The sequence below is a fragment of the Adiantum capillus-veneris genome, chromosome 30, assembly GCF_014529385.1.
Source record: "Adiantum capillus-veneris isolate H3 chromosome 30, ASM1452938v2, whole genome shotgun sequence".
Lineage (NCBI taxonomy): Eukaryota > Viridiplantae > Streptophyta > Polypodiopsida > Polypodiales > Pteridaceae > Adiantum > Adiantum capillus-veneris.
This window is the reverse complement of record NC_140960.1, coordinates 57,170,141-57,193,903: the sequence shown is the minus strand read 5'-3', so window position 1 is coordinate 57,193,903 and position 23,763 is coordinate 57,170,141. Positions and strand designations below refer to the sequence as shown.

The 23,763-nt window shown below is 42.4% G+C and overlaps 1 protein-coding gene across 1 annotated transcript; it reads left to right on the top strand.

Moving 5' to 3' along the window:
- The first annotated feature begins 17,652 nt into the window (after positions 1 to 17,652).
- LOC147418012 (uncharacterized) lies at positions 17,653 to 19,991 on the top strand. The gene is made up of 4 exons (XM_086507061.1): positions 17,653 to 17,733; positions 17,808 to 19,223; positions 19,284 to 19,654; positions 19,874 to 19,991. The coding sequence occupies exons 1-4, from the start codon at positions 17,653 to 17,655 to the stop codon at positions 19,989 to 19,991; spliced, it is 1,986 nt and encodes a 661-aa protein (XP_086363187.1).
- The last annotated feature ends 3,772 nt before the right edge of the window (positions 19,992 to 23,763 follow it).

The following is a 23,763-nucleotide window of genomic DNA, read 5'->3' as shown; positions in this document are numbered from 1 at the left end:
TAAAGAGCACATGAAATGGGACAACAACTCTCAAAAGCGTTGTCATTAGTGGGAATCTCACGATATGCCAATGTTCAAGTCCATGTCACATGTGATGAAATGGGTGGCAAGGAACTTGGCAAAAGCAAACAATGAAAGCCCATTGACCCAACGAGTGAACCTTCAATTGGTTTGCCATATCTATCTATTGATCTTCATTAACATTTTTGTTATTTTTGTCATTTAAATGATCTCGTTGGAAATGTGCATCTTGTGTTGATGGGATTGATGCTTGTGTTGATGGCATAACTTATAAGGGCTAGGTCGTCTGCAAGTTGCTCTCCCACGGTCTTGTGTTAGCATCCGATTACCCACGGATGAAGGTTGTGTCATGATTGTAGCCAAAAGACTGGTCAAATGCTCAAAATAGCATTGCAAAAATTACCACCGCTCATAAAGATCGACAATTGTTGTGATAATGCAAAAAATGACACAAGAGTTTGCTACTTTTCATGGGATGCTGTTCATTAATCATGATTTGATGGGAGGTTGCCGATAGCTGCAACCGGGTGAATGAGCTGGAGGGGGGAGGCCATGCGACCTAGCTCTAAGTCCATACTCTGAGTCTCTCACATCAAGGATAAAACCACTTTTTAGGTCAAGGCAAGCTTAAAATCTAGGTCAAATTCTGCAACTTTTGAAACTTGAAAGTACACTATAATTTATTTTTATTATGACGTATAGTCCATTTAGTCCCTTTAGATAATTATTAATCGTATTGAAAAAAGATTCAATGTTTTAAGTGAAAAGAGCACCTTTGATTAGAGTGGTCACTTTTCAAAACATGTACTATATCATGTGCATTAATAGTAGAGTGCTAAATTTATTCAAAAAGCAAAAAAATAAAAAAATATTATCCTAAGAGACTTGACTTAGACCATACATAGAGCTTTTTCAATAAGAGCTAAGTCGTTTGAGCTTTCTCAACACTGTTTCAACCAAGTCACTCGATTGATGAGGTGGACTATCATTGGTTGCAAATCGCTAGTTAGCTGCTAAACTAACAGGACGGTTGCTCAACCTCATCACTATATCACACGGGCATGCTCAATTGGGATCAATGGTTGAGGTAACTTGTACTTTATGAAACACAAACACAACTTATGACATCATGTGATGTCATTTTCTCTCTCTAAGATACCGATTGGTAGCTGGTCGTCGAGAAGTAGGGCGAGCAACACATGCGACCACGTCTTAGTCTTTTTGGTAAGGCAACTTAGGCAATGGACTATTTTATTGGGATATAAAATTTAACTATGCTTTGATACACAAATTTGTAAGTGTAGGTGGTCATTTTCACCCATGTTGATTTCTCATGTGTTTGAGAAAAAACAGATTAAATTTTGGATTCAAATCAATCAATCCATAAGACTTTGATTCTCTCTGCATTTATTTGTTTCTATTGAATCTTCGCTTACATATGCATATGCTATCAGACTCAGATATCTATACTCTTTATAATGGAGCTTAAAATTTTTGAGGAAGGAGAAGGCATCCAAGTGTCACGCTTGCTTGCTACATTTCAAAGGAAACCTTAAGAAATGCAAAAATGAAAGGTAAAAACCGCGAAGACTTTTGAGTCCTAAAAATGTAAAGTAGAAAACTTAGTACTTTGTCTGTCTATCTATCTATACTATATATAATTGAGTTTAAAATTTTCAAGGAAGGAAGGAGAGGGCATCCATGTGTCACTTTCTTCTTCATTTCAAGAACTTAAGTTTCAAGAACTTAAGTGTAAAAGAGAAGGGTAAGCCAACAATCATTTGGTTTGAAATGTAAAAGTAAAGAGTATAGTGATGGTAAAAAAATGAAAGGACTTAATTTTGACTCCTACTTTCAGTCAAAAAGTCACAATACTTAGTACTATTAATATTTATTTATATTATTTAAACTCTTTAGCAAAGCCATTGAGTTTCATTTTAACCTTCAATTTTGAAAGGTGATTACTTTTGTTTTTGTAAAGGGTGGCTCTACTTCGCACCTTGAAAAATAACGATCAACGAACTATGTCACACGTCGATAAGTTGGTATGCCTTAAATGTGCACGCATGTGTATGTGTGAGCATGAGAGGGAGAGAGAGAAAGAGAGATGCGGCACATCGTAGGTTTGAGAGAGAGAGAGAGAGAGAGAGAGAGAGAGAGAGAGATCTTTGTTATTTGATGCAGCTCTATGTGTGTGTGTGTGTGGGAGAGAGAGAGAGAGAGAGAGAGAGAGTCCCACATCCATCTCCACACATCCATCTTCAAAAAGTCACAATACTTAGTACTATTAATATTTATTTATATTATTTAAACTCTTTAGCAAAGCCATTGAGTTTCATTCTAACCTTCAATTTTGAAAGGTGATTACTTTTGTTTTTGTAAAGGGTGGCTCTACTTCGCACCTTGAAAAATAACGATCAACGAACTATGTCACACGTCGATAAGTTGGTATGCCTTAAATGTGCACGCATGTGTATGTGTGAGCATGAGAGGGAGAGAGAGAAAGAGAGATGCGGCACGTCGCAGGTTTGAGAGAGAGAGAGAGATCAGGTTTCATTTTCTACGGCATCGCCGTGTGTGTCATAGGTGGGTCAGAGAGAGAGAGAGAGAGAGAGAGAGAGAGAGAGAGAGAGAGAGAGAGAGAGAGAGAGAGAGAGATCTTTGTTATTTGATGCAGCTCTATGTGTGTGTGTGTGTGAGAGAGAGAGAGAGAGAGAGAGAGAGAGTCCCACATCCATCTCCACACTTTCTTCATTTTTTTCCGGCCAGTCTGTGGATGCTACAATGTTGAGAGCTCTAACGTGATCATTCAGAATTTTTAGCTTTCCCAAGTTTTCACATTTCAAACTCCTTACATAGGCAAGAAAAAAGGGGTTCTGCAAGGGGACTGGTGGCATTGCCTGCTGCTAGAGTGATCATGGCAACGGTCGTGCAAGGCGGGTCTTCCATTGAGTGTTTGGAAAAAATAGAGAGAGAGAGGGAGGGGGGAGGGGGCAATTCCATTTAGTCCTGCTGAGAAGTGTGTATTGATATTTCTGTTTGAAAGAGAGAGAGTGTGTCATTGATTGGCCTTAGCGCTTGACAAAGAGTGCTCCTCCCCCCCCGCCAAAACTCCATCATGAACACAACCCACCACTTACTTCATGTACAACTTCTCAAATGTTTCTGCAACAACAGGAGTTATGTAGTCTCCTTTATCAACACCCTTGCCAACAACTGATCCACCACGAGCCCCACACCCCTCAATCCTCTGTTGGCCAGGATGCCAAGACTCTGGATCCAATACATGTCCCACTCGCTACAAGCGATTGCTGATCCACCTACTCATTTACCACTGCCTGTTCGCCACCCTTGATCCTTACCAGCTCCATTTTTGCCGAGCTACGGCCCTCCACACCACGAGAGAGAGAGAGAGAGAGAGAGAGAGAGAGAGTCCCACATCCTTCTTCACACTTTCTTCATCTTTTTTTGGCCAGTCAGCGGATGCTACAATGTTGAGAGTTCCAACGTGACCATCGAGGATTTTTAGCTTTCCCAAGTTTTCACATCTCGAACTTCTTACATAGGCAAGAAAAAAGGGGTTCTGCAAGGGGACATGTGGCATTGCCTACTGCTACAGTTCTCATGGCAACGGTCATGCAAGGCGGGTCTTCCATTTAGTGTTTGGGAAAAATGTGTCTCAGCTTAAGATCATGTCGTTTTCAATTTCAAAAATGTCAGTTCAGGGCAAGGGGAAAAGGAGAAATCCACCTGCAAAATAAACCTAATTTTCTAAATTCCTCTTCAAAAATTTAAGGAAGCAATTTTGAAAATGATTTTTCTAGAACACTCATGTGATTGCATTGGAGGATGATCATTGCGAGTCGAGGGTATTGGCCTTCGTCTTGGAGTTAGCAATACTTTGCTCATTTGGATCCTCCTTGGTGTTACATACCTGATGTGGGCCATTTTTCTCCCCCTAGAAATGGTGACTCCGGTCTCTTATTGTAGGGCTACCTCCAAGCATGTGCCCCCACTGTAGGACTGCCTCCATGTCATTTTGCTTACATTTAGAGTTTGGTCACTTTGGAACGGCTAAATAGCCTTTTAGATTTGTTTGCAAGTCAACGAAACTGGTGGCTTTTCGAAGATAAATGTTTGATTTGACTGAGTGATGAGACAGATCTTGAACAGGTTCTTGCTAACCTAGAGGGCCTCAAAAGTCAACCATGTGAAAGGCTATACCCGTTTTGAGTCTCTTAACTACCATGATTAGATAGGTAGAGAGAGAAGAGCCGGCTCGTGACCGGGTAGAAAGAAATCTCATTGGAACACACGACCAGGCTCTTCGCCTCTCACATGCTTCAGTTTAATACTACAAACTAAACATGCAGCCTACAAGAGAGAGAGAGAGAGAGAGAGAGAGGAAGAAGAACAAGATCACAAGAGACCTAAATTTTTTAGCCGATGAATGTTGATTCTTGAACTCAAGGGCTTGCATGCTCACATACTTATACAAGTAGAAGGGGACACAGTGACCTCAAAGGTTAACGCGAGAGAGAGAGAGAGAGAGAGAGAGAGAGAGAGAGAGGTCAGATTGACGAATGGGACCGAGTACAACATGTGACATGCTTGAAGACTATGGATATAAGGGTGTCACTGACAAGTTGAATCCATGAGGTGGCTAGGAAAGAAAGGTATGTAGGCCATGGTATGGACTAAAATGTAGGTAAAGCAAGTTTGATGTGATCAAAAGGTGAGCACTCATGTAGGGTATGATGATCACATTGTCAAATTGTTAAGGGATATAATTTGCATACAAAAAGAGACTCTTCTACATGTAGTGCCTCAATGCTTTGTCTCACATTGAAGGGAGTGGGAGCTAAGCCAAATGGCTGCTATGGTATAAAATATGGATAATGGCAAGCATGTGAATGGTTGAATATGGTCTGCTCTCTTAAAGAAGAACATGCATGTGTGTATGTGTGTGTGTGTGTGTGTGTGTGTGTGTGTGTGTGTGTGTGTGTTTCGTGGCACACCCTTTCTTTTAGCATGATGTCCCAAACTCTTGCAAAGAGAAACAATTGATTAAGTGAACTTTTCTGCTTTCATTGCCCTCACATTTTAAGGTGTCAATGGTGCCTAAATGTACAAAAAAAATAAATATGCACCTTATATTACTAACATGCTTATGGTCAATTGCAAGAGACCTCAACATCCATGCGATAGTCTTGGTAGATACAAGTGTACGTGCTAGATAGATTGAGTGCAATCCAACCTGTAAATTTTTAAATTTACCCACGTATATAGACAAAGTTTCTATAGCCATTTAATCACCCCCAGGTCACACACCCATCATGAATACTGCCTTTGAGAAGCAAACACTACACTACTCACCAAATCAGTTGTGCATACCAGCGGCAAAGTTTCTTCTACTACTATGTGGTGTAATGTTGGCATGTTGATTCATGGCTGCTACATCCATCCTAAGTTCCAACAAATAGCAGTTGATAACTTAGTTGATTGTGATGCCCCAAATGCAAGACCAAAACTACACGAGTGAAGCATGTGAGAGTTTCTATCATGACCAATGCCTTGATTGGTAGGGATGGTGAGAGGGGATGCTAATGCATCTAAAGAATTCGTCATTCAATGCAAACACTATATCCAAAGAAGGATACCAGCTCTCTATTAGTCTATTTAGAGGGCCACTACCACTCACCAGGGACCCATATCAATTGTGTGAGGGGGGCGTCTCTAGCCTAATCACAAATTCACTGCCTCCTTAGAGAGAAACATAGGATGTTAAAACAAGACATCATGTGAAGGGAGTCCATTACTTAATTCATTCCCAAGAGACCTCAAATTGACCTGATAATTCTTGAACTCAACACACACACACACACACACACACACACACATAGATAGATAGAAGGGGGTGGGGGGGAGGGACAAACTTTCCATGATTAGGAGGACTATGTTGGAGCTTGGCATGACCAACTAGAAGGAGATTTGTTCTTGGTCAATCCACAAGAATGTGGAGAGTAACTACACTTCATTAGTTGTTCGATCTTACACTCAAAAAGGTAGACATAATGTTGATCCAAAAGATAGATTTGTGCTTGGTTGATGTGAATGTGGAGAGCACTTAGACCTTGTGTGTTGTCTAGAAAGTAGTTATACTGGTGATGATGCACAAGTGTATTAAAGAGCTATAAAAGCTCACATGAGAATCATAGGCATTTGCCCACATTTTCCCTCCCTGTGAAGGGAAAGAGAACAATGGTTGCTTCAATTGACGCACATGTGGCCGCGGCAACGCGCGGGTCACATACTAGTATTTATAATAGTTTTAATTCTTGGGAAGGCCATGGAATTTCACTTCACACAGTGACTACTTTTTCTTTTTAAAGCCATTTGAAGGGTGGGTGTACTTTGCATTTTGAAGGAACTTCCCTCCATGTGTCATGTAAGGCTATGATCATGCGAAGCTTAGTGGTTCGTTACATCAGTCGGAAATTTTCGTTAACGTGTAGATTTTCATTGGCTTATTATGCCTAAAAGAGAGTAAGTTTCAAACTACGTGGATTTCTTGCCGATCAATCCTCTTTCTCTCTCTCTATTGTTTGCGTCTCACTCTCCCTCACTACTTGATGCTACCCGTGACGTTTTGGACTATCAAGCCTGCCTTAGTTAAAATTGTTGAGGCTTATAGACAACTAAGCTTTGTGTGGCCATGTCCTAATGAACCTCCCTTTGTAGGATTGCACAAACCTTCCATGTTGTAAATGATCTCTCTCTAACCTTACTACTCAAAGCTCAATAGTTATACGCATGTATTTGTGTTTTGTCTGTGTGTGTGTGTGTGTGTATGTGAGAGAGAGAGAGAGAGAGAGAGAGAGAGAGAGAGAGAGAGATGTTTCCGTTGTGTGTGTGTGTGTGTGCGCGTCTTTGTGTGTGTGTGTATGAGAGACAGAGTTGACGTGCCATTCGTTGAGGTGTTGGAGCGTTGTAAGAAGGCCTTCCACATTTGCATTGCAATACTAAAGTGCAGCAAGCTCAATGATTCAACAATAGGAGTTCAATGATTTTTTGTGGATGTCTTGCACGCATTGTGTGTGTGTGTGTGTGTGTGTGTGTGTGTATGAGAGAGAGAGAGAGAGAGAGAGAGAGAGAGAGAGAATGCAACGTTAATGATTGCAAGATTTTGTGTGTGCTGACAAATAGAGAATAGTCCATGTGATTTATCGTGTGTGTGTGTGTGTGTGTGTGTGTGTGTGTGTGTGTGTGTGTGTGTGAGAGAGAGAGAGAGAGAGAGAGAGCTATCACACCAGCATGAGAGAGCGGGGGAGGGAGAATAAGCATTGGTCTTACAATCAACAATCAACAAAGAGACAATTAGCAGAATCCACAATCAAGAATCATGAATCAACATTCAAATCTACAAAATCAAGAATTAACGTAATTGGAAAATTTTGATCTGCCAAATCCAAGGCAGAAGGCGTATAAGCCCAAGGCAAGAGCGGACCTCAACAGATAGCAAAGGCGGACGACAAGAGGTAACTCTGGAAAATCTTGGATGTTTTTGAGGTTTTTATGCTAGATTTCTTGCTCTTGCCTTGGGTTGACTCAGAATTCAAAGGTGAATCTCAAAAGTCATAGGTGGGATTGCACTAAACCTAGGTTTTTGCAAGCGCCTAAGGATAAATTATATTTTTTGAGGCAAACCTCAAAAATTTGTAAGGGGGGTTGCACTAAATCAAGGTGAAGCACAATACTTTCTCCCAAAAACTCAAAAAACTTACATATGAGAAATTTTAGGGGCAACTCCAACTCTCATCCCCTCCAAGCCCTTTCCTTATGTCACGTGGCAGGGGCCTCCAAGGTGTATTAAATATAGTCAAGGAATTTGTAGGTGGGATTACACTAAACCTAGGTTTTTCTCGAGCACTTACGTACACAATAGTTTTTTTCTATTATTCAATAGTCCATTATCTATAATCTTTATAATGGAGCTTGAAAAATTAGAGGAAGGTGAGGGTCTCCGCATGTCATCTTTTGGTTGATTTGCATGGCATGTTGGATCAACACCAAAATTGAGTTGTTGAGTCCCTGCTGGTTGTCCTCCTTGCTATAGACACATTAAAGAGCCTTCAAAAATTACATGAAGTACTCCAAATTCAATGCAAATTAATTCTTTTCCACACGGTGATGGTGACACACACACACACACACACACACAGTGCACACGCGTATGCATACACACACACATGCAATTTGTCAGGCGGACAATTTTAGGTACTATAGTATGCACGTTGTTGAAAAATGGTGGATTTGCACAATCTCTCTCTCTCTCTCTCTCTCTCTCTCTCTCTCTCTCTCTCTCACACACACACACACACACACACACACACACACGCGCGCGTGCGTGCGCGCGGACGTGCACACATAGACACACTCAGGTGTACGATTTTAACAATTTCAAATTTATAGGTGGGATTACACTAAACCTAGGTTTTTCTCAAGCCCTTGTGTACACAATAATTTTTTGCTATTATTCAATAGTCCATTATCTATACTCTTTATAATGGAGCTTGAAAAATTAGATGAAGGTGAGGGTCTCGACATGTGCCTTCTGGTTGATTTGCACGGCATGTTGGATCAACACCAAAATTGAGTTGTTAAGTCCCTGCTGGTTGTCCTCCTTTCTATAGACACATTAAAGAGCCTTCCAAAATTACATGAAGTACTCCAAATTCAATGCAAATCAATTCTTTCCCAATGCCTTGAAATAGTCAAAATGGTACACCTACATCGTGTTAACCTCTGTGTGTGTGTGTGTGTGTGTGTGTGTGTGTGAGAGAGAGAGAGAGAGAGAGAGAGAGAGTGAAAATCCACCATTTTTCAACAACGTGCAAACTATAGTACCCAAAATTGTACGCCTGACAACTTGCGCGTGTGTGTACGCTTACGCGTGTGCACTGTGTGTGTGTCACCATCACCGTGTGTGTCAGAGAGAGAACATACACACACACGGGCGCACACACACACACACACACACACACACAACACTCTACCACTAGCAACTAGACAAAGAAAGAGAAAGAAAGAGGTGGGTCACCAAAATTAGAACCAAGACCTTGATTAGGGTAGCTACTGGTGATCAAATATATGTACGATAGGCCAAGCGGTGGTGCTACGATATTTAGCAGCAATAACTTGGTTGTGAAACAGAGTTGAACAGGGAAGGGGCACTGCTTTCTTGTGGGAAACGCTTGGTAGTAGCAAATGGGTGCTCAAGGCAATGGGTGTACATAAGCTTGCTCAAGACACTAAGTGTTTGGGCTAAGGAAAATGAGTTGATGGCTTAGGTGGGAGCACCTGCACAACCATGACTCTACATATTGTATGTGTGTGTGTGTGTGTTTGTGTGTGTGTGTGTGTGTGAGAGAGAGAGAGAGAGAGAGAGAGAGAGAGAGAGAGAGAGAGACTATGTGTGTGTGTGTGTGTGTGTGTGAGAGAGAGAGAGAGAGAGAGAGAGAGAGACTTCCCTTGGTAACCTGGTAGCCCTTCAAAAGTGACCCTAGAGCGTAACACCAACCAAAACCTATCTTGCTTCAACCAATAGAGGGTCATGAAAAGCATGTTTATTGGCAAGTCATGGTTTTGATAGCATGGCATAACAAAATCAAGCTGGTAGAAATATGATACATTGTTGTTGGTTGATTAGCAAGGAAATATGGGCACTTTGAATTTATTAGAAGTCGTGTGAAGAATGAGTCACTCGCAACCATTTGACTAAAAATACTCCATGTGCTCATTAGAGAGAGAGAGAGAGAGAGAGAGAGAGAGAGAGAGCTATCCAATTCTCAAATCAAAAGAATTGAGAAAACGGAGAAAAGGTGGAAAAAGAGATAGCAGAGATCTACTTGATGAATCTTGATCTCAAGATCTAATAAGAGAGAGAGAGAGAGAGAGAGAGAGAGAGAGAGAGAGAGAGAGAGAGAAGGCATAGCTATGCATTGTTATCTTGCTAGAGTGATTCCAAGGACTATAGTTCCATTCTCCTCACACGGACGAGCACACACACACATACCTACCTATATAGGTGTGTGTGTATGTGTGTGTGTGTGTGAGAGAGAGAGAGAGAGAGAAACAGAGAGAGAGAGATCTCCAATTTTCATGATTTTCTTGGCCGCAACAACGCGCGGGTCACATAGTAGTATATACTATATATAATGCAGCTTAAAATTTTCAAGGAAGGAAAGACCCTCAATGTGTCACACTATGCTTTGATTTAATTTGAAATGCAAAAGTGAAGGATAAGTACTTAGATGATAGAAAATGAAAAGACTTTTGAATCCGGGTAATGTAAGGTCAAAACTTTAGTACTCTTATTTATCTATACTAATAGATAAAGGGGGAGGGAATTCCCCCCCCCCCCCTCCTGCCATGTGGTGACTCCTCAAGCGTATTCAGGCGTATTCAGGCTCTTTCGAATTCGAAATCGAAAAAATACTAAACAAATCACCGCCAGCTGTCTACTCAAGATGGCGCGCTTGGCGATGCCAAATCGATCAACTTAGGCGGGAGAGAGAGAGAGAGAGAGAGAGAGAGAGAGAGAGAGAGAGAGAGAGAGAGAGAGAGAGAGAGAGAGAGAGAGAGAGAGAGAGAGAGAGAGAGAGAGAGAGAGAGAGAGAGGGGGGGGGGGGGGGGGGGGGGGGGGGGTCTTGCTCCTCATCGTCATCTGAGAGAGAGAGAGAGAGAGAGAGAGAGAGAGAGAGAGAGAGAGAGAGAGAGAGAGGTCTGCCACACTCAAGAGAGAGAGAGAGAGAGAGAGAGATCCTCAAGGAGTCGCCGGCTGCTCTGCCACGCTCGAGAGAGAGAGAGAGAGAGGTCCTCAAGGAGTCGCCGGGCTACTCCTCCACGCTGCTGTAGCTACTCACCGGCTGCTCTGCCACGCTCTCATCATCATCCACGAGGGGAGAGAGAGAGGTCCTCAAGGAGTCACCACGCTGCTCCTCCACGCTCCTCCACGCTAACCTGCGGCTCCTCACCTCCGACTGCTCACCTGCGGCTCCTCACCTCCGGTTGCTGTGGTGACTTGCAGGTAGCTCTCTCTCTCTCTCTCTCTCTCTCTCTCTCTCTCTCTCTCTCTCTCTCTCTCTCTGACTGCGCTCTTGTGGGCATCAAATGAGAGAAATGAAATGAAATGTTATATTGAAACGAGAACCCCCGACGACTGTGCCCATGTGGGCATTTCACTGCAGGTAGCTCTCTCTCTCTCTCTCTCTCTCTCTCTCTCTCTCTCTCTCTCTCTCTCTCTTCTTTCTCTCTCTCTCTCCGACTCTGACTGCGCCCCTATGGGAAATGAAATGTATGCGAGGCTATTGAGAGAAATGAAATGAAATGCTTTATTGAACGTCTCTGTGTCTGTGTTTTGCCCCAATATTTTGCCAATATTTTGCCCTTCAAATTTCAAATTTTCCGTGGTTATGTGATTCGAGAGATGCAAAAAAAATTGGGGCTATCCATAAGAAGGGCGCTGATCGTCTATCAATACAATATGCTAAAAGTAGAATTTGTGTTGGTTATGTAGGCTTTGGAGATGAATTGCTTCATTATTTTACGACATGATGCCTTTTTTTTTAATAGATAATTGTGACAAGTTACATGCTAAGCACTAAAAAGCGGATCTTAATTGTCACAAAGAATAAACATTAGAAAATAGATACAAGGGTACTTTCGGGAATTTTGAAATTTAAGGGGTATTTTGGGAATTAGCACAAAAAGTTGCTTGAGAAGCTTCCTGTCCGAGATGTCAAGGGGAGAGAGAGAGAGAGAGAGAGAGAGAGAGAGAGAGAGAGAAGTAGGTGTGTGTTGTTTTCTGATGGGATCGACCCTGGCAAGGGTGCATTGATTGTAAGATATGTCCAATAGCAGGGTCAGGAAGCTTTGAGCTATTTTGAGCAGATGCAAAGTGAGGACACCTCTCCACTTTAAGAGGGGTCATTTATAGACCTTGGCCCTTCGAAGATTCCTACCTAGGATGTCGTCTCTTGGAATGCATTGATTGCGGGAAATGTCCAGCTTGAAGTGGCCAATAAGCCAATATTTGTGGACGCCCATGAAGTTGCCAGTCACGGCCCACACCTACTGCGTCACGCATGTCAATGCCCTTGATATTCCACTCGAATGCCTTGCCACATGTATTACCGTTGCCACTACCCTCCTCTATAGCCCGTAGGCATACGTATATTCTCTATTGTGGTAGCCGCCGGCTAAATGACCACCAAAGAACCCTAAAGAGATTTTCCTCTTTCCCCTCTTCAACATCCTTGGCTACTCACAATCGTCAACAGTCAAGGAGAGCTGAGTTCTAAGCTAGATACAAGGAGAACATGGTAGAGAGAGCATTCTCTGGGGAGATGGATGAAGTGGGGTTATAGGTGAAGCTTCAATGGAGGAGGGTGTTGGGTCCAGCTTGAGGATCGCAAGGGTTGGGGATGGGAAAGAGCGTGAAGGTGCTAACATAGTCGTCCATAAGAGAAGCATGGGAGGGTGGTATTAAGGATGGTGTAGGAGTAGCGATGATGGAGCTGGTCCATTTCTAGAAGCTTCTTGGCTATGAAGGGGTAGGGTGTTGCTATGGAGGTCATGGTGGCCTTTTCCACACTGCCTAATTTTTGGAGTTGGCCATCCACTGGATGGGAGCTTTGAACCACTGATTGCAGCCAGTATTTGTGGATGCCCACGAAGTCCCCCATCACGGCCCACACCTTCCACTCGAATGCCTTGCGACATATATTAGTGTTGCCACTATCCTCCTTTATCGCATGCAAATATACGTATATTCTCTGTTACGGTAGCCCCGCCGAGACTGAATGGCCCTTCAGTAACCCAAAGAGGTTTTCCTCCTACTTCTCTTCAAAACATCAGATAGAAATCCATCTCGATGTTGGGTGCTACTCTCGCACAGACAATGATGGGTACATGTATGAGTGCTACGTCACAGATGTTGTAGAACTATAGAGAGAAAGAGAGAAGAAGAAGAGAGGTTTTAAAGTTGCAGGCTCAATCCCATGAGACCTCAAGGATCAACAAGAGTTGAACTCACAAATGCGAAGAAGCTTTGGGTTGTTTTCGGCTGATGCGAAGCGAGGGTGTCGCTTCAGATGCAATCACATATGCTTGCATATTGAGGGCAAGGGTCACGTTCACAAAGCTCTAGGTTGTTTTTAACAAATGCAAAGAGAGGGCATATCTCCAAATGCATGAACCTTGAAGGTATATGGCATCACACAAGATGCTCATATGGGGAAAAAAAATCATGATAATATTGTAAAATTGGAATCGTTGAAAGAAAACGTCGTGCTTGGCACTACCTTGGTCGACATGTATGCCAAATGCCATGCACTTCATAAAGCACAAAAAGTGCACGAGGAGATTCCGACCTAGGATGTCGTCTCTTGGAATGCGAGAAATGTCCAGCATGAAGTGGCCAATAAGCTTTGAACCACTGATTGCAGCCAGTATTTGTGGATGCCCACGAAGTCCCCCATCACGTCCCACACCTTCCACTCGAATGCCTTGCCACATGTATTAGTGTTTCCACTATCCTCCTTTATCGCATGCAGACATACGTATATTGTTTGTTATGGTAGACGCCGATTGAATTCCCCTTCAGTAACCCAAAGAGGTTTTCATCCTACTTCTCTTCAAAACATCAGACAAAACTCCATCTCAATGTTGGGTGCTACTCTCGCAGAGACAATGATGGGTACATGTATGAGTGCTACGTCACAGATGTTGTAGAACTATAGAGAGAAAGAGAGAAGAAGAAGACAGTTGAGGGTTTGAGATATGGCAGTGGATATCACCATGAAAGACCTCTTGGTGGTGTCAGCTACACTTTTTGAAACGCTAAAAGTTTAGTTTGGAATCCCCTCCATTTGGTGCTTAGCCCTTTGAAGACGTTTAATATAACATTTCGTTTTGTTTCATTTTATACCCCTCCTCTCCACGTGAGATTGAGAGTGTGAGTCAGTGTTCGAGAAAAGGCGAAATTCCGCCCTTGAATTCTAGCATTGCCTTGGTTGACATGTATGCCAAATGCCATGCACTTCATAAAGCACAAAAACACACGAGGAGATTCTGAACTAGGATGTCGTCTCTTGGAATGCACTGATTGCGGGAAATGTCCAATATAACATTTCATTTCATCTCCCTCCTCTCCACGTGAGATTGAGATTGTGAGTTATCGTCATCAATGCCCGAGGATGTTTGGCATGCAGCGGTGACCACAGAACCTCATGCCCCCTCACCCGCCCCTCAGAGCTCTCAACATGGCGCAGTGTTGACCATCGACTCTCACGCAGGCTCGCCATTGCAACCTTCCATCATCCTCCCGGCTACTGCAGCAGCGCACGCCATCCTTCTCCAAGCTATCGTAGCAGCGCACGCGGGCTGTCATCGCTTCTGATGGCCATCGTCATTTTTGTGGGCTCATCGCCATCTGAGCCGGCTACTGCAGCAGTGCCCGCGGGCTCAACATCCTCCTCCCGGCTACTGCAGCAACGTCATCGTCATCTCTGCGGGCTCTCATAGACCTTGGCCCTTTGAAGAAGTTTAATATAACATTTCATTTAATCTCCCTCCTCTCCATGTGAGATTGAGTCTGTGAGTCAGTGTTCAAGAAAAATGTGTTTCAGCTTACTATCGTTTGAGTTTTAAATTGGATCAGAGCCCTATGTGAGTAGGGCTAAGCACTACACAACAAGCCAAATAAATTAAAGTGTGCCTCACTCGCAGATTGGAACAGCTACCACCGGACACTAGGTGACACTCTTAACAGTTGAGGGTTTGAGATAAGCGCTAACAACATCTTGAGCGCACTCTATACCACCGGACACTAGGTGACACTCTTAGAACAATATGACACTCTTAACAGTTGAGGGTTTGAGATATGGCATAAGATATCACCCTGAAAGACCTCTTGGTGGTGTGAGCTACACTTTTTGAAACGCTAAAAGTTTAGGTTGGAATCCCCTCCATTTGGTGCTTGGTTTTCCAAAGTCTACCAATAGTTACAAAAAATAGGTCTTCAAAAGTAATGTTTGGTCTCATAGACCTTGGCCCTTTGAAGACGTTTAATATAACATTTCAAGCTGTTTCATTTGATACCCGTCCTCTCCACGTGAGATTGAGACTATGAGTCAGTGTTCGGGAAAAGGAGAAATTCCGCCCTTGAATTCTAGCATTGCCGTGGTCGACATGTATGCCAACTTCCATGTACTTCATAAAGCACAAAAGGTGCTTTCAATGAGCTTAATCTATGGGATGTCGTCTCTTGGAGTGCACTCATTGTGGGATATGCCTACACATGAGTAGGAGAGAGAGAGAGAGAGAGAGAGAGAGAGAGAGAGAGAGAAGAAAGAGAGAGAGACAGATAGAGAGAGGGGGATGGGGTAGCCTCTCTCTTGGCCCTAACCAAGTTAGGCATATCCCACAATCAGTGCATTCCAAGAGACGACATCCTACACACAGGCTTTGGCTATTTCTCTCTCTATGGCCACCTTGCGCCATAGAGAGGGAGGTATAGAGAGGTGGATAGGGGAAAAATAGAGATAGAAATAGATAGAGAGAAAAACATGTATAACCTGGTGCTAAATATATATCTTATTATTTCTTACAGAGATGGAGCACGTGCTTACCTCTGGAGGAGATTCTTCGGAGGTGATATTTTCTACACCAGAGAGAGACCCAAGCAACAATTTACGAAATGCCAAGCGCGTTGCCCGAGGTGGCGATGGACCTGCAAAGAAGAAAATTATAGATGGACTAGGTATCATCCACACAGTATGCTCCAAAATTTAAGCCTCATGTGAGAGAGCGGAGGCATCACAAGTTTCCTATAGAGAGAGCATTCACTAGTTGCGCCATTCACAATATGAGCAAGGGGTTTATCTTCATCGTTTAGAGGAGCGGATGCAGCAGCAGAGCTCAATGCAAGGACAATTGAATCGCATAGAAAGCAACCAGGCAAAAATCATGAGTCTCTTGGAGAGGTCCGTTCTTGACAAGGATAGCATGGATTTCAAAAGCATTGTGCCTGAATTACAAAGTACTAGCAACAAATTGACCGCCGTAGCAGTACAATATACTACAGGTGTCTCCGAAGTTAGATCTATCTCAAACAAGCTCCATGCATTGGTAATGACCCATTGGCCCAAGAAGGGGATTAATGCCGTTGGAGATGTTCCATCCAGTTCAAAGCACGGAAACCCTTGCAAGAAGTGAATTATGTAATCGATAGTAATACTCACTTTTTTCTCATTTATAGACTTAGCGGATCTATATTTTGGTGGCTTTGGGGATATTGACTACATTTTGGGGGAGGCTTATGTATGTAGTGGATACCAATTTGCTCACGACTCTTGGTTGTCTTCTTTGGATACTACATTCTCAGAGGATCTCCATAATTGTAGTATTTTTGTTGCCACTGTGTCTTTTGGGTCACACCTCCCGTTCCCCGCCCCCTCGCCCTCTCTCTCTCTCTCTCTCTTTCTCTCTTTCTCTCAAGTTATGTTGCAATGAAACTCTCTCTCTCCCTCTCTCTCTCTCTCTCTCTCTCTCAAGTTATGTTGCAGTGAATCTCTCCTCTCCCTCTCCTTCTCCCTCTCTCTCTCTCTCTCTCTCTCTCTCACACACACACACACATGTTGTGTAGCAGTGAATCTCTCTCTCCATCTCTCCCTCTCTCTCTCTCTCTCTCTCTCTCTCTCTCTCTCTCTCTCTCTCTCTCACACACACACACACACAAAGTATTCTAGGTGTGTGCAATGTCTGACTTCTTTCTAGGTATGAAAAATGTGAAGCACTTCATAAAGCACAAAAAGTGGGAGAGAGCTTTCTATATAGGATGCCGTCTCTTTGAATGCATTGATTGCTAGATATGCCCAATTTGGGTAGGGTCAAGAAGGTTTGGGCTATTTTTGGCAAGTGCAAAGCGAGAGTGTCTCTCCTAATGTAATCAGATGCACACCATTGCCGATGTGGTATTTGCTTTTGATTGCGTAAACGGAATGTACACAACAATCCAAGCCTCAATGCAACTCTACCAACTCAAATGGGGACCTGTCACCATGGTAACTCTTCATAATGAAGCACTTCGGGGCTGATTTGGATGCACCTTTGAATCGGTCTTGAGCAAAGGTTTCCAATGGTCAATAATGGGTTAACGTGGCGACTCCTCAAGAGTCAGGGGACCTCAGTCGGGCGAGAATCTGGTTGACGTGCAGGCTGGCGTGTTGTAACCGCAACGGAAAACTGCCGGCGGCTGAAACTCAGACCTTAACCGACAATCGTCGGTGGGATAATTGGATGGACTCGCTCCCCCAACTATATCCTTAGTAGTAGTTAGATGAGATATAGAGAGACAAATATAGAAGTATATAGACATTTACCATGTGGGTTGGCAAGCCTCCTCTCACTGACTCTCTCAAAGAAAGATAGACATAGTCGAGAAATCCTTTCTTCTCCATAATCTCTTCTTATAATTCTCTAGATACTAACCTGTATATACCTGTGAGTACTTATAAGAGTTCTTTTTTGGATAGATGGCTATTGGTCCAAAGGTGTTGTCTCCTGGACATGCAAAACGTAGTAGGATATGTCAAGCCTCTCGAGCTACGCGACGTGCAGCAGCGCGAGATAGAGTTCGACGTTCTTTGGGTGAGATTGATGTGCCTTGCTTGGAAGATTTCCGGCATTTGATAAACATGAAATGATGCAATGAATTTCCTCAGGGAAGGATTGCATTGGATGTAGATAATGAGTCAATTCTCTTGCAAAGTTATGTAGGGATTGAAGTGGAAGACAATTTGGAAGCCAATAATGGAGATGTTCTTGAGGAGACTGTAATTGTCTCCAGAGAGGGAGATTACTCCAAAGTTGAGACACTTTGCCTATCTATCACCTACTTATATTCTGAGACCACTTCCTTGATGCATATCTCTATGTTGTCTATTTTTCATGAAAAGTGTATTCTTCACAACATAGGCAACTTGGATTTTGCATGTTCGTTTTGTGGTGCTTTATCTTGGAAAACAGAAGCACAGACCATTCGCACATTTGTGGGGAAGAGTTGTTGCAACTCAGGAAATGTTTCTTTGCCTCCATTAAGTGAACCTCCTTTAGAATTAACGGAATTGATGCACGAGGGTAATACTAGAAGTAGAAAATTCTTGAAACATATCAAAGCATACAATAGTGTGTTGGCATTTGCTTCTTTGGGAGATCATATAGATGAATCTCTCTGCCAAAGAAAAGGAATCTATACCTTCAAGGTGCATGGATCTATTTATCATAACATTGGTCCATTGATGCCAGAAGAGCGATTAGGTCAAATCCCTCGCTTTGCTCTGTTGTATTTTTTTGACACTGAGAATGAGTTGCAAAACAGGATGAGTCATGTTTCTAAACTCAAACCAGATGTTTTGGAAAGCTTTCAATCGATGATGCATCGAGTAAATCCGTATGTTCAAGCTTTTAGGGGGTTTGCTACAATGGTCCAAACTTCCAATATTTCGGAGATTAGGATGGTCATTACTGAGAAGCGTACAAATGGCTGGCAATATGTTGCTCCAACAAGTGTGGAAGTTTCTGCAATCATGCCTGGTCAGGGTGAAGAGAGAAACATTGGCCATTGTGATATTGTGTTGAATCTTTTGGGTGGTGGTCTAAAACGAATCTCAAATTGCCATAGGTCATACATGCCTCTATTATATGTGTTGCTATTTCCAAATGGTGAAGAAGGTTGGAATCCTTACATACCCCAAGTGAACAGAGCGGAAGTAAGCAAAGAGCGAGTAAATGAAACTACAAAGTATATTTCTACAATGGATTTCTACAAGTATAGATTGCAAATTAGAGATGACACGACACAATGTCTTTTACGTGGTGGTAGGCTAGTGCAACAATATATTGTTGATGCATATAGTTGTATGGAGGAGTTGAGGCTTTTGTGGGTTCGTAATCATCAAAGTAAACTTCGCAGTGAGGTGTATCAAGGCTTGACAGATATGGTTGGAGCAAGAGATGGAACAAGGGATAATAGAGAACTGTTATTGGGTGCTAATGTTGGAAGAACACTTGTATTGCCTTCTTCGTATGTTGGTGGCCCTCGCTATATGCACCAACTGTACCACGATGCCATGGCAATTGTACGCAAGAGAGGAAAACCTGATCTCTTCATTACATTCACATGAAATCCTGGATGGAAGGAGACACAGGATGCATTACTGCCTGGACAGACATCCAATGATCGTCCTGATCTTACTGCCCGTGTTTTCTACCATAAGTTCAAGGATTTGATGGGCTTGTTGATTAAGAGAGCTATTTTTGGTAAGTTCATTGGACACATTTATGTGATTGAGTTCCAAAAGAGAGGCCTTCCTCATGCTCACATTCTATTGATACTTGCATCTGAGCATAAGCCAACAGAGACATTGCATTATGATAAGATTGTGTGTGCGGAGCTTCCTGATAAAGTAATGTTTCCACAGTTGTATGATGTTATCAATCGGTGTAATTTGCATGGCCCATGTGGAAACTTGAATAAGAATGCTCCATGTATGAAAGATGGAAAGTGGAGGTTTAAATATCCTTGAAGCTTCAGTGCATCGACTACTGTGGCTAGGGATGGATACCCAACGTACATGAGGAGGGATGATGGAAATTACACTGTTCGTAATAAAGTGCAAATGAGTAATAAATGGATTGTTCCATACAATCCATTTTTGTCAATAAGGTACAATGCACATATCAATGTGAAGGTTTGCTCCACTATATCCGTTGTGAAATATCTCTACAGGTATGTGTATAAGGGACATGACAGGGCCACTGTTGTTCTACAAGATAGTGAAGGGCTTCTAAATGAAGTTACAAACTTTCTTAATGCTCGATATGTATCAGCATCTGAGACTATCTGACGTATACTTGGGTTTCACATGCATAAAGAGAAACCTGACATACAACGGCTCCAAGTTCACTTGCCTCATCAAGTCATCTTTAGCGACAGAGCGACTGTACAGAGTGTGGTGGAGGGAGATGTCAACAAAAAGACAACGCTCACTGAGTGGTTTGTTGCAAATCAACAATATCCAGAGGCCAATGATTTGTTGTACATAGACTTCCCAACAAAGTGGGTTTGGAAGCTAGCAAGTAGAACATGGACTCAAAGACAGATTGGTGACATGATTGGAAGAATGTACCACATTGTTCCCAATGCTGGAGATTTGTACTATTTGCGTATGTTACACTCAACATGTGCAAAGGATGTAAGTCTTTTGAGGATATTATAACCTTCAATGGACGAGTATATGACACATTTAAAGAAACATGTAATGCACGAGGATTACTTCAAGTTGATGATGAATGGTTTCTTTGTTTGGAAGAAGCTTCTTTTCAGCAAACAGGGCAACAATTGCGCCTATTGTTTGTAGTCATTTTGGTTTTTTGTGAACCAATACATCCTGGTGCATTGTGAAATTGATTCTGTAAGGAGATTTCTGAGGACCATGTATATCATATGAGGGTTTGCACAAATGATGCAAATATCTATGAACACATGGCATAAAACCAAGCTTTGTCAAGCTTAGAGACAATGCTTCAACACTATGGAAAGAGGCTCTCAGATTACTCTGGAATGCCCCAGGTGGATCACACCTTGCAAATTATGAGTGAGCATGGAGTGCTTGCTGAAGAGTTCATGTATAACAGAGAGGAACAAAGAGTATTGTCTGCTTGAATGGAATCATCTTTCAATGTTGGGCAAAGGGAAGCTTACAATCGGGTTTTACAAGCAGCTTGCATGAGCAGAGGGACTGTTTTTTTCTTGGATGGGCCAGGTGGAACGGGAAAGACTTATGTCTACAATGCTTTGCTCTCTTGGATACATGGAGAGTCCAAAGTTGCTTTGGCATGTGCATCATCCGGGATTGTAGCACAGCTTCTCGACAACGGAAGGACTACACAGTCTAGATTCAAGATCCCTATTGATATAACTTCTGAGTCCACATGTAACATTAAAGTAAACAGCCAACTTGGTTGTTGAGCTGTTGCAAATGAGTTCACTGATCATATGGGATGAAGCCCCCATGGCTCATAGACACACTTTTGAGGCTCTTGATAAGACACTAAGAGATGTCATGAAAAATGACATGCTGTTTGGTGGAAAGGTTCTCCTCCTTGGTGGTCATTTCAGACAGATATTACCTGTTGTGCGCAAAGGGGGAAGAGAAGACATTGTTAATGCATCTTTGTGTCACTGATACATTTGGCAACGTATAGAAATCATGCATCTAACACAGAATATGCGAGTGGTCAATTGTTTAAGTAATGTTATTGAAAGAGAGTTTGTGCAATGGACACTTGATATTGGTAATGGCGATGTTTGTGATGGGGACATACTTGATAATGTGGCCCTGCCGGCTTGCATGATGCTACCACAAAATAATTTGCAATCATTGGTTGCTTGCATATATAGAGACCTTGAAATACAGACTTTCCATGCATCCTTTTTCAAGGATAGAGCAATTTTGGCTCCACGGAACAAGGAGGTGGATACTATAAACAATTTGGGCTTGCAGCAATTTCCTGGTACTTATAAGGAATATATCAGTGCGGACTTAGTGTGTGAATCAAATTGTGATAGCATTTTATTTACAAGTGAGTTTGTAAATAGTTTAGATCTTGGGGGAGGCTTTCCACCGCATGTTTTACAATTGAAACAGAATGCTCCAGTTCTGTTGCTTCGCAATTTGGATCCAAGAAGCGGTCTTTGTAATGGGACACGCTTGATTTGTAAGCAATTCCACAGCAAAGTGATTGAAGCAGAAATCATTACAGGGTCACATGCAGGAAATGTAGTTTTCATTCCAAGGATTGATTTTCTCATGGGATCTAGAGAAGGTCTCCCTTTTGATTTGAGACGCCGCCAATTTCCCCTACGTTGTGCTTTTGGGATGACAATCAACAAGGCGCAAGGCCAAACATTGGGAGTTCTTGGATTGTATCTCCCAAAACCTGTTTTCACACATGGTCAACTGTACGTGGCAATGTCTTGCGTGAGATCCTTTCTGCCATCAAGGTTGTGGTTGGTGATAGTCAGTTAACAAGCATTAGTAGACACGGAGATCAAAGAACATACACTTCTAACATTGTCTACAATGAGGTGTTGCAATTGACTTGCCCCTTGCCACCCCCTTGCCATGGCGTTTAACGTGGCTGGATATGTTTCATCCAATAAAAAATCACGGTGACTCTCGCAACTATTTCTTTGTCATTTACAAGCTTAGTATCTTTTTATGAAACATGGTGTAGCCTCAAGCAAGGTATATTCGCTGAAACAATTGACTAAGATTTATTTGTGCTGAGAGATTTATGCTTCATGTGCTTTTTGATGGATTTCTAATCCTTTATGTATATGTATATGTATGAATGAAGATGGATCCTAACGCCTCTATGACTTACACACTTGGGGGACGACCTCGACACGTCCGAGGTAAAATATTGTATATGTGTGTTTGTGACATTTCGATACTTTAAAGAATTTAAATCTCACATTCAACGATTATGTATTAGATCCACCATTATGGAGGGGTCCAATCACAGCCATGCAGGTGATTCATCTACTCGAGGACTTGGATGTAGCAAGGTAACAATGTTGATGTTGATATAGTAAAGTAATAGCTTTTGTGTATCAAAATATCTATCTATACTAATAGCTTTTTGTTTGGCTATAGATCACAATATTACCCAGAATTCTTAATGGTGGGTATATATCATGCTTCATATGATCCGAGCTTGTTGTGCTACATTCAAGTTGCTATTCAGAGAGGATTCAGAGCACGTGTCACCATTGTAGAGTTAGGCAAAACCCGTCCAATTAATGCTATGTTTGCTCAGAATCTTAGTCTCGGTGCTTGGTTCCTACGTATTTTTGTGTTAGGATCTCTTCCTCTAGTGATTGGTAGATGTGTTTTACATCGTGGGCCATGGGTGGTTCGATACCGCAGCAGGGCATGTCGTAGACTACGCTTTTGAGCGTATAAATCTTAAGTCTCTACACATGTTTATATTTTTTGACATGGGAAATATCACTTACTCTATATATGTTAGTGCAAAGTTAGTTTGAAAATATGTTGTGATGAATTTTGTTTAGGTTGCTCCATAAAGGTTTTCATGTTGTCCATCTTATAAATTTCAAACACACACAGTACCACTCTCTCTCTCTCTCTCTCTCTCTCTCTCTCTCTCTCTCTTATCAAGCATGAGAGAGAGAGGGGGGAAAGGAGAGAGAGAGATCTGTCTCTCTCTCTAGCTAGAGAAAGAGAGAGAGCCCAATACATGGACAACAAAGAGAGAGAGAGAGAGAGAGAGAGAGAGAGAGAGAGAGAATCCACCCAGTATGTAGACAAAGGAAATGCTAAAAAAAAAAACCAAGGTTTAGTGTAATCCCACCTACAAAATTTGAGATTTACCTCTACATTTTAAATTTGAAGGAGGACTGATGAAAGAGTGCCCTATAGCCCTGATGACTGCGAGAGAGAGAGAGAGAGAGAGAGAGAGAGAGAGAGAGAGAGAGAGAGAGAGAGAGAGAGAGAGAGGGCACCAGAAAGGGCGGCTACACTAGATTTAAACTCCTTCGACGGTGTAGAGAGAGAGAGAGAGAGAGAGAGAGAGAGAGAGAGAGCGAGAGAG

Coding starts and splice junctions, on each gene's coding strand:
- LOC147418012 (XM_086507061.1), top strand. CDS start 17,653: ATGCAAAACGTAGTAGGATATGTCAAGCCTCTCGAGCTACGCGACGTG. Junction 17,734..17,807: donor TAGAGTTCGACGTTCTTTGG/GTGAGATTGATG, acceptor GAATTTCCTCAG/GGAAGGATTGCATTGGATGT. Junction 19,655..19,873: donor ATGAAAGATGGAAAGTGGAG/GTTTAAATATCC, acceptor ATATCTCTACAG/GTATGTGTATAAGGGACATG.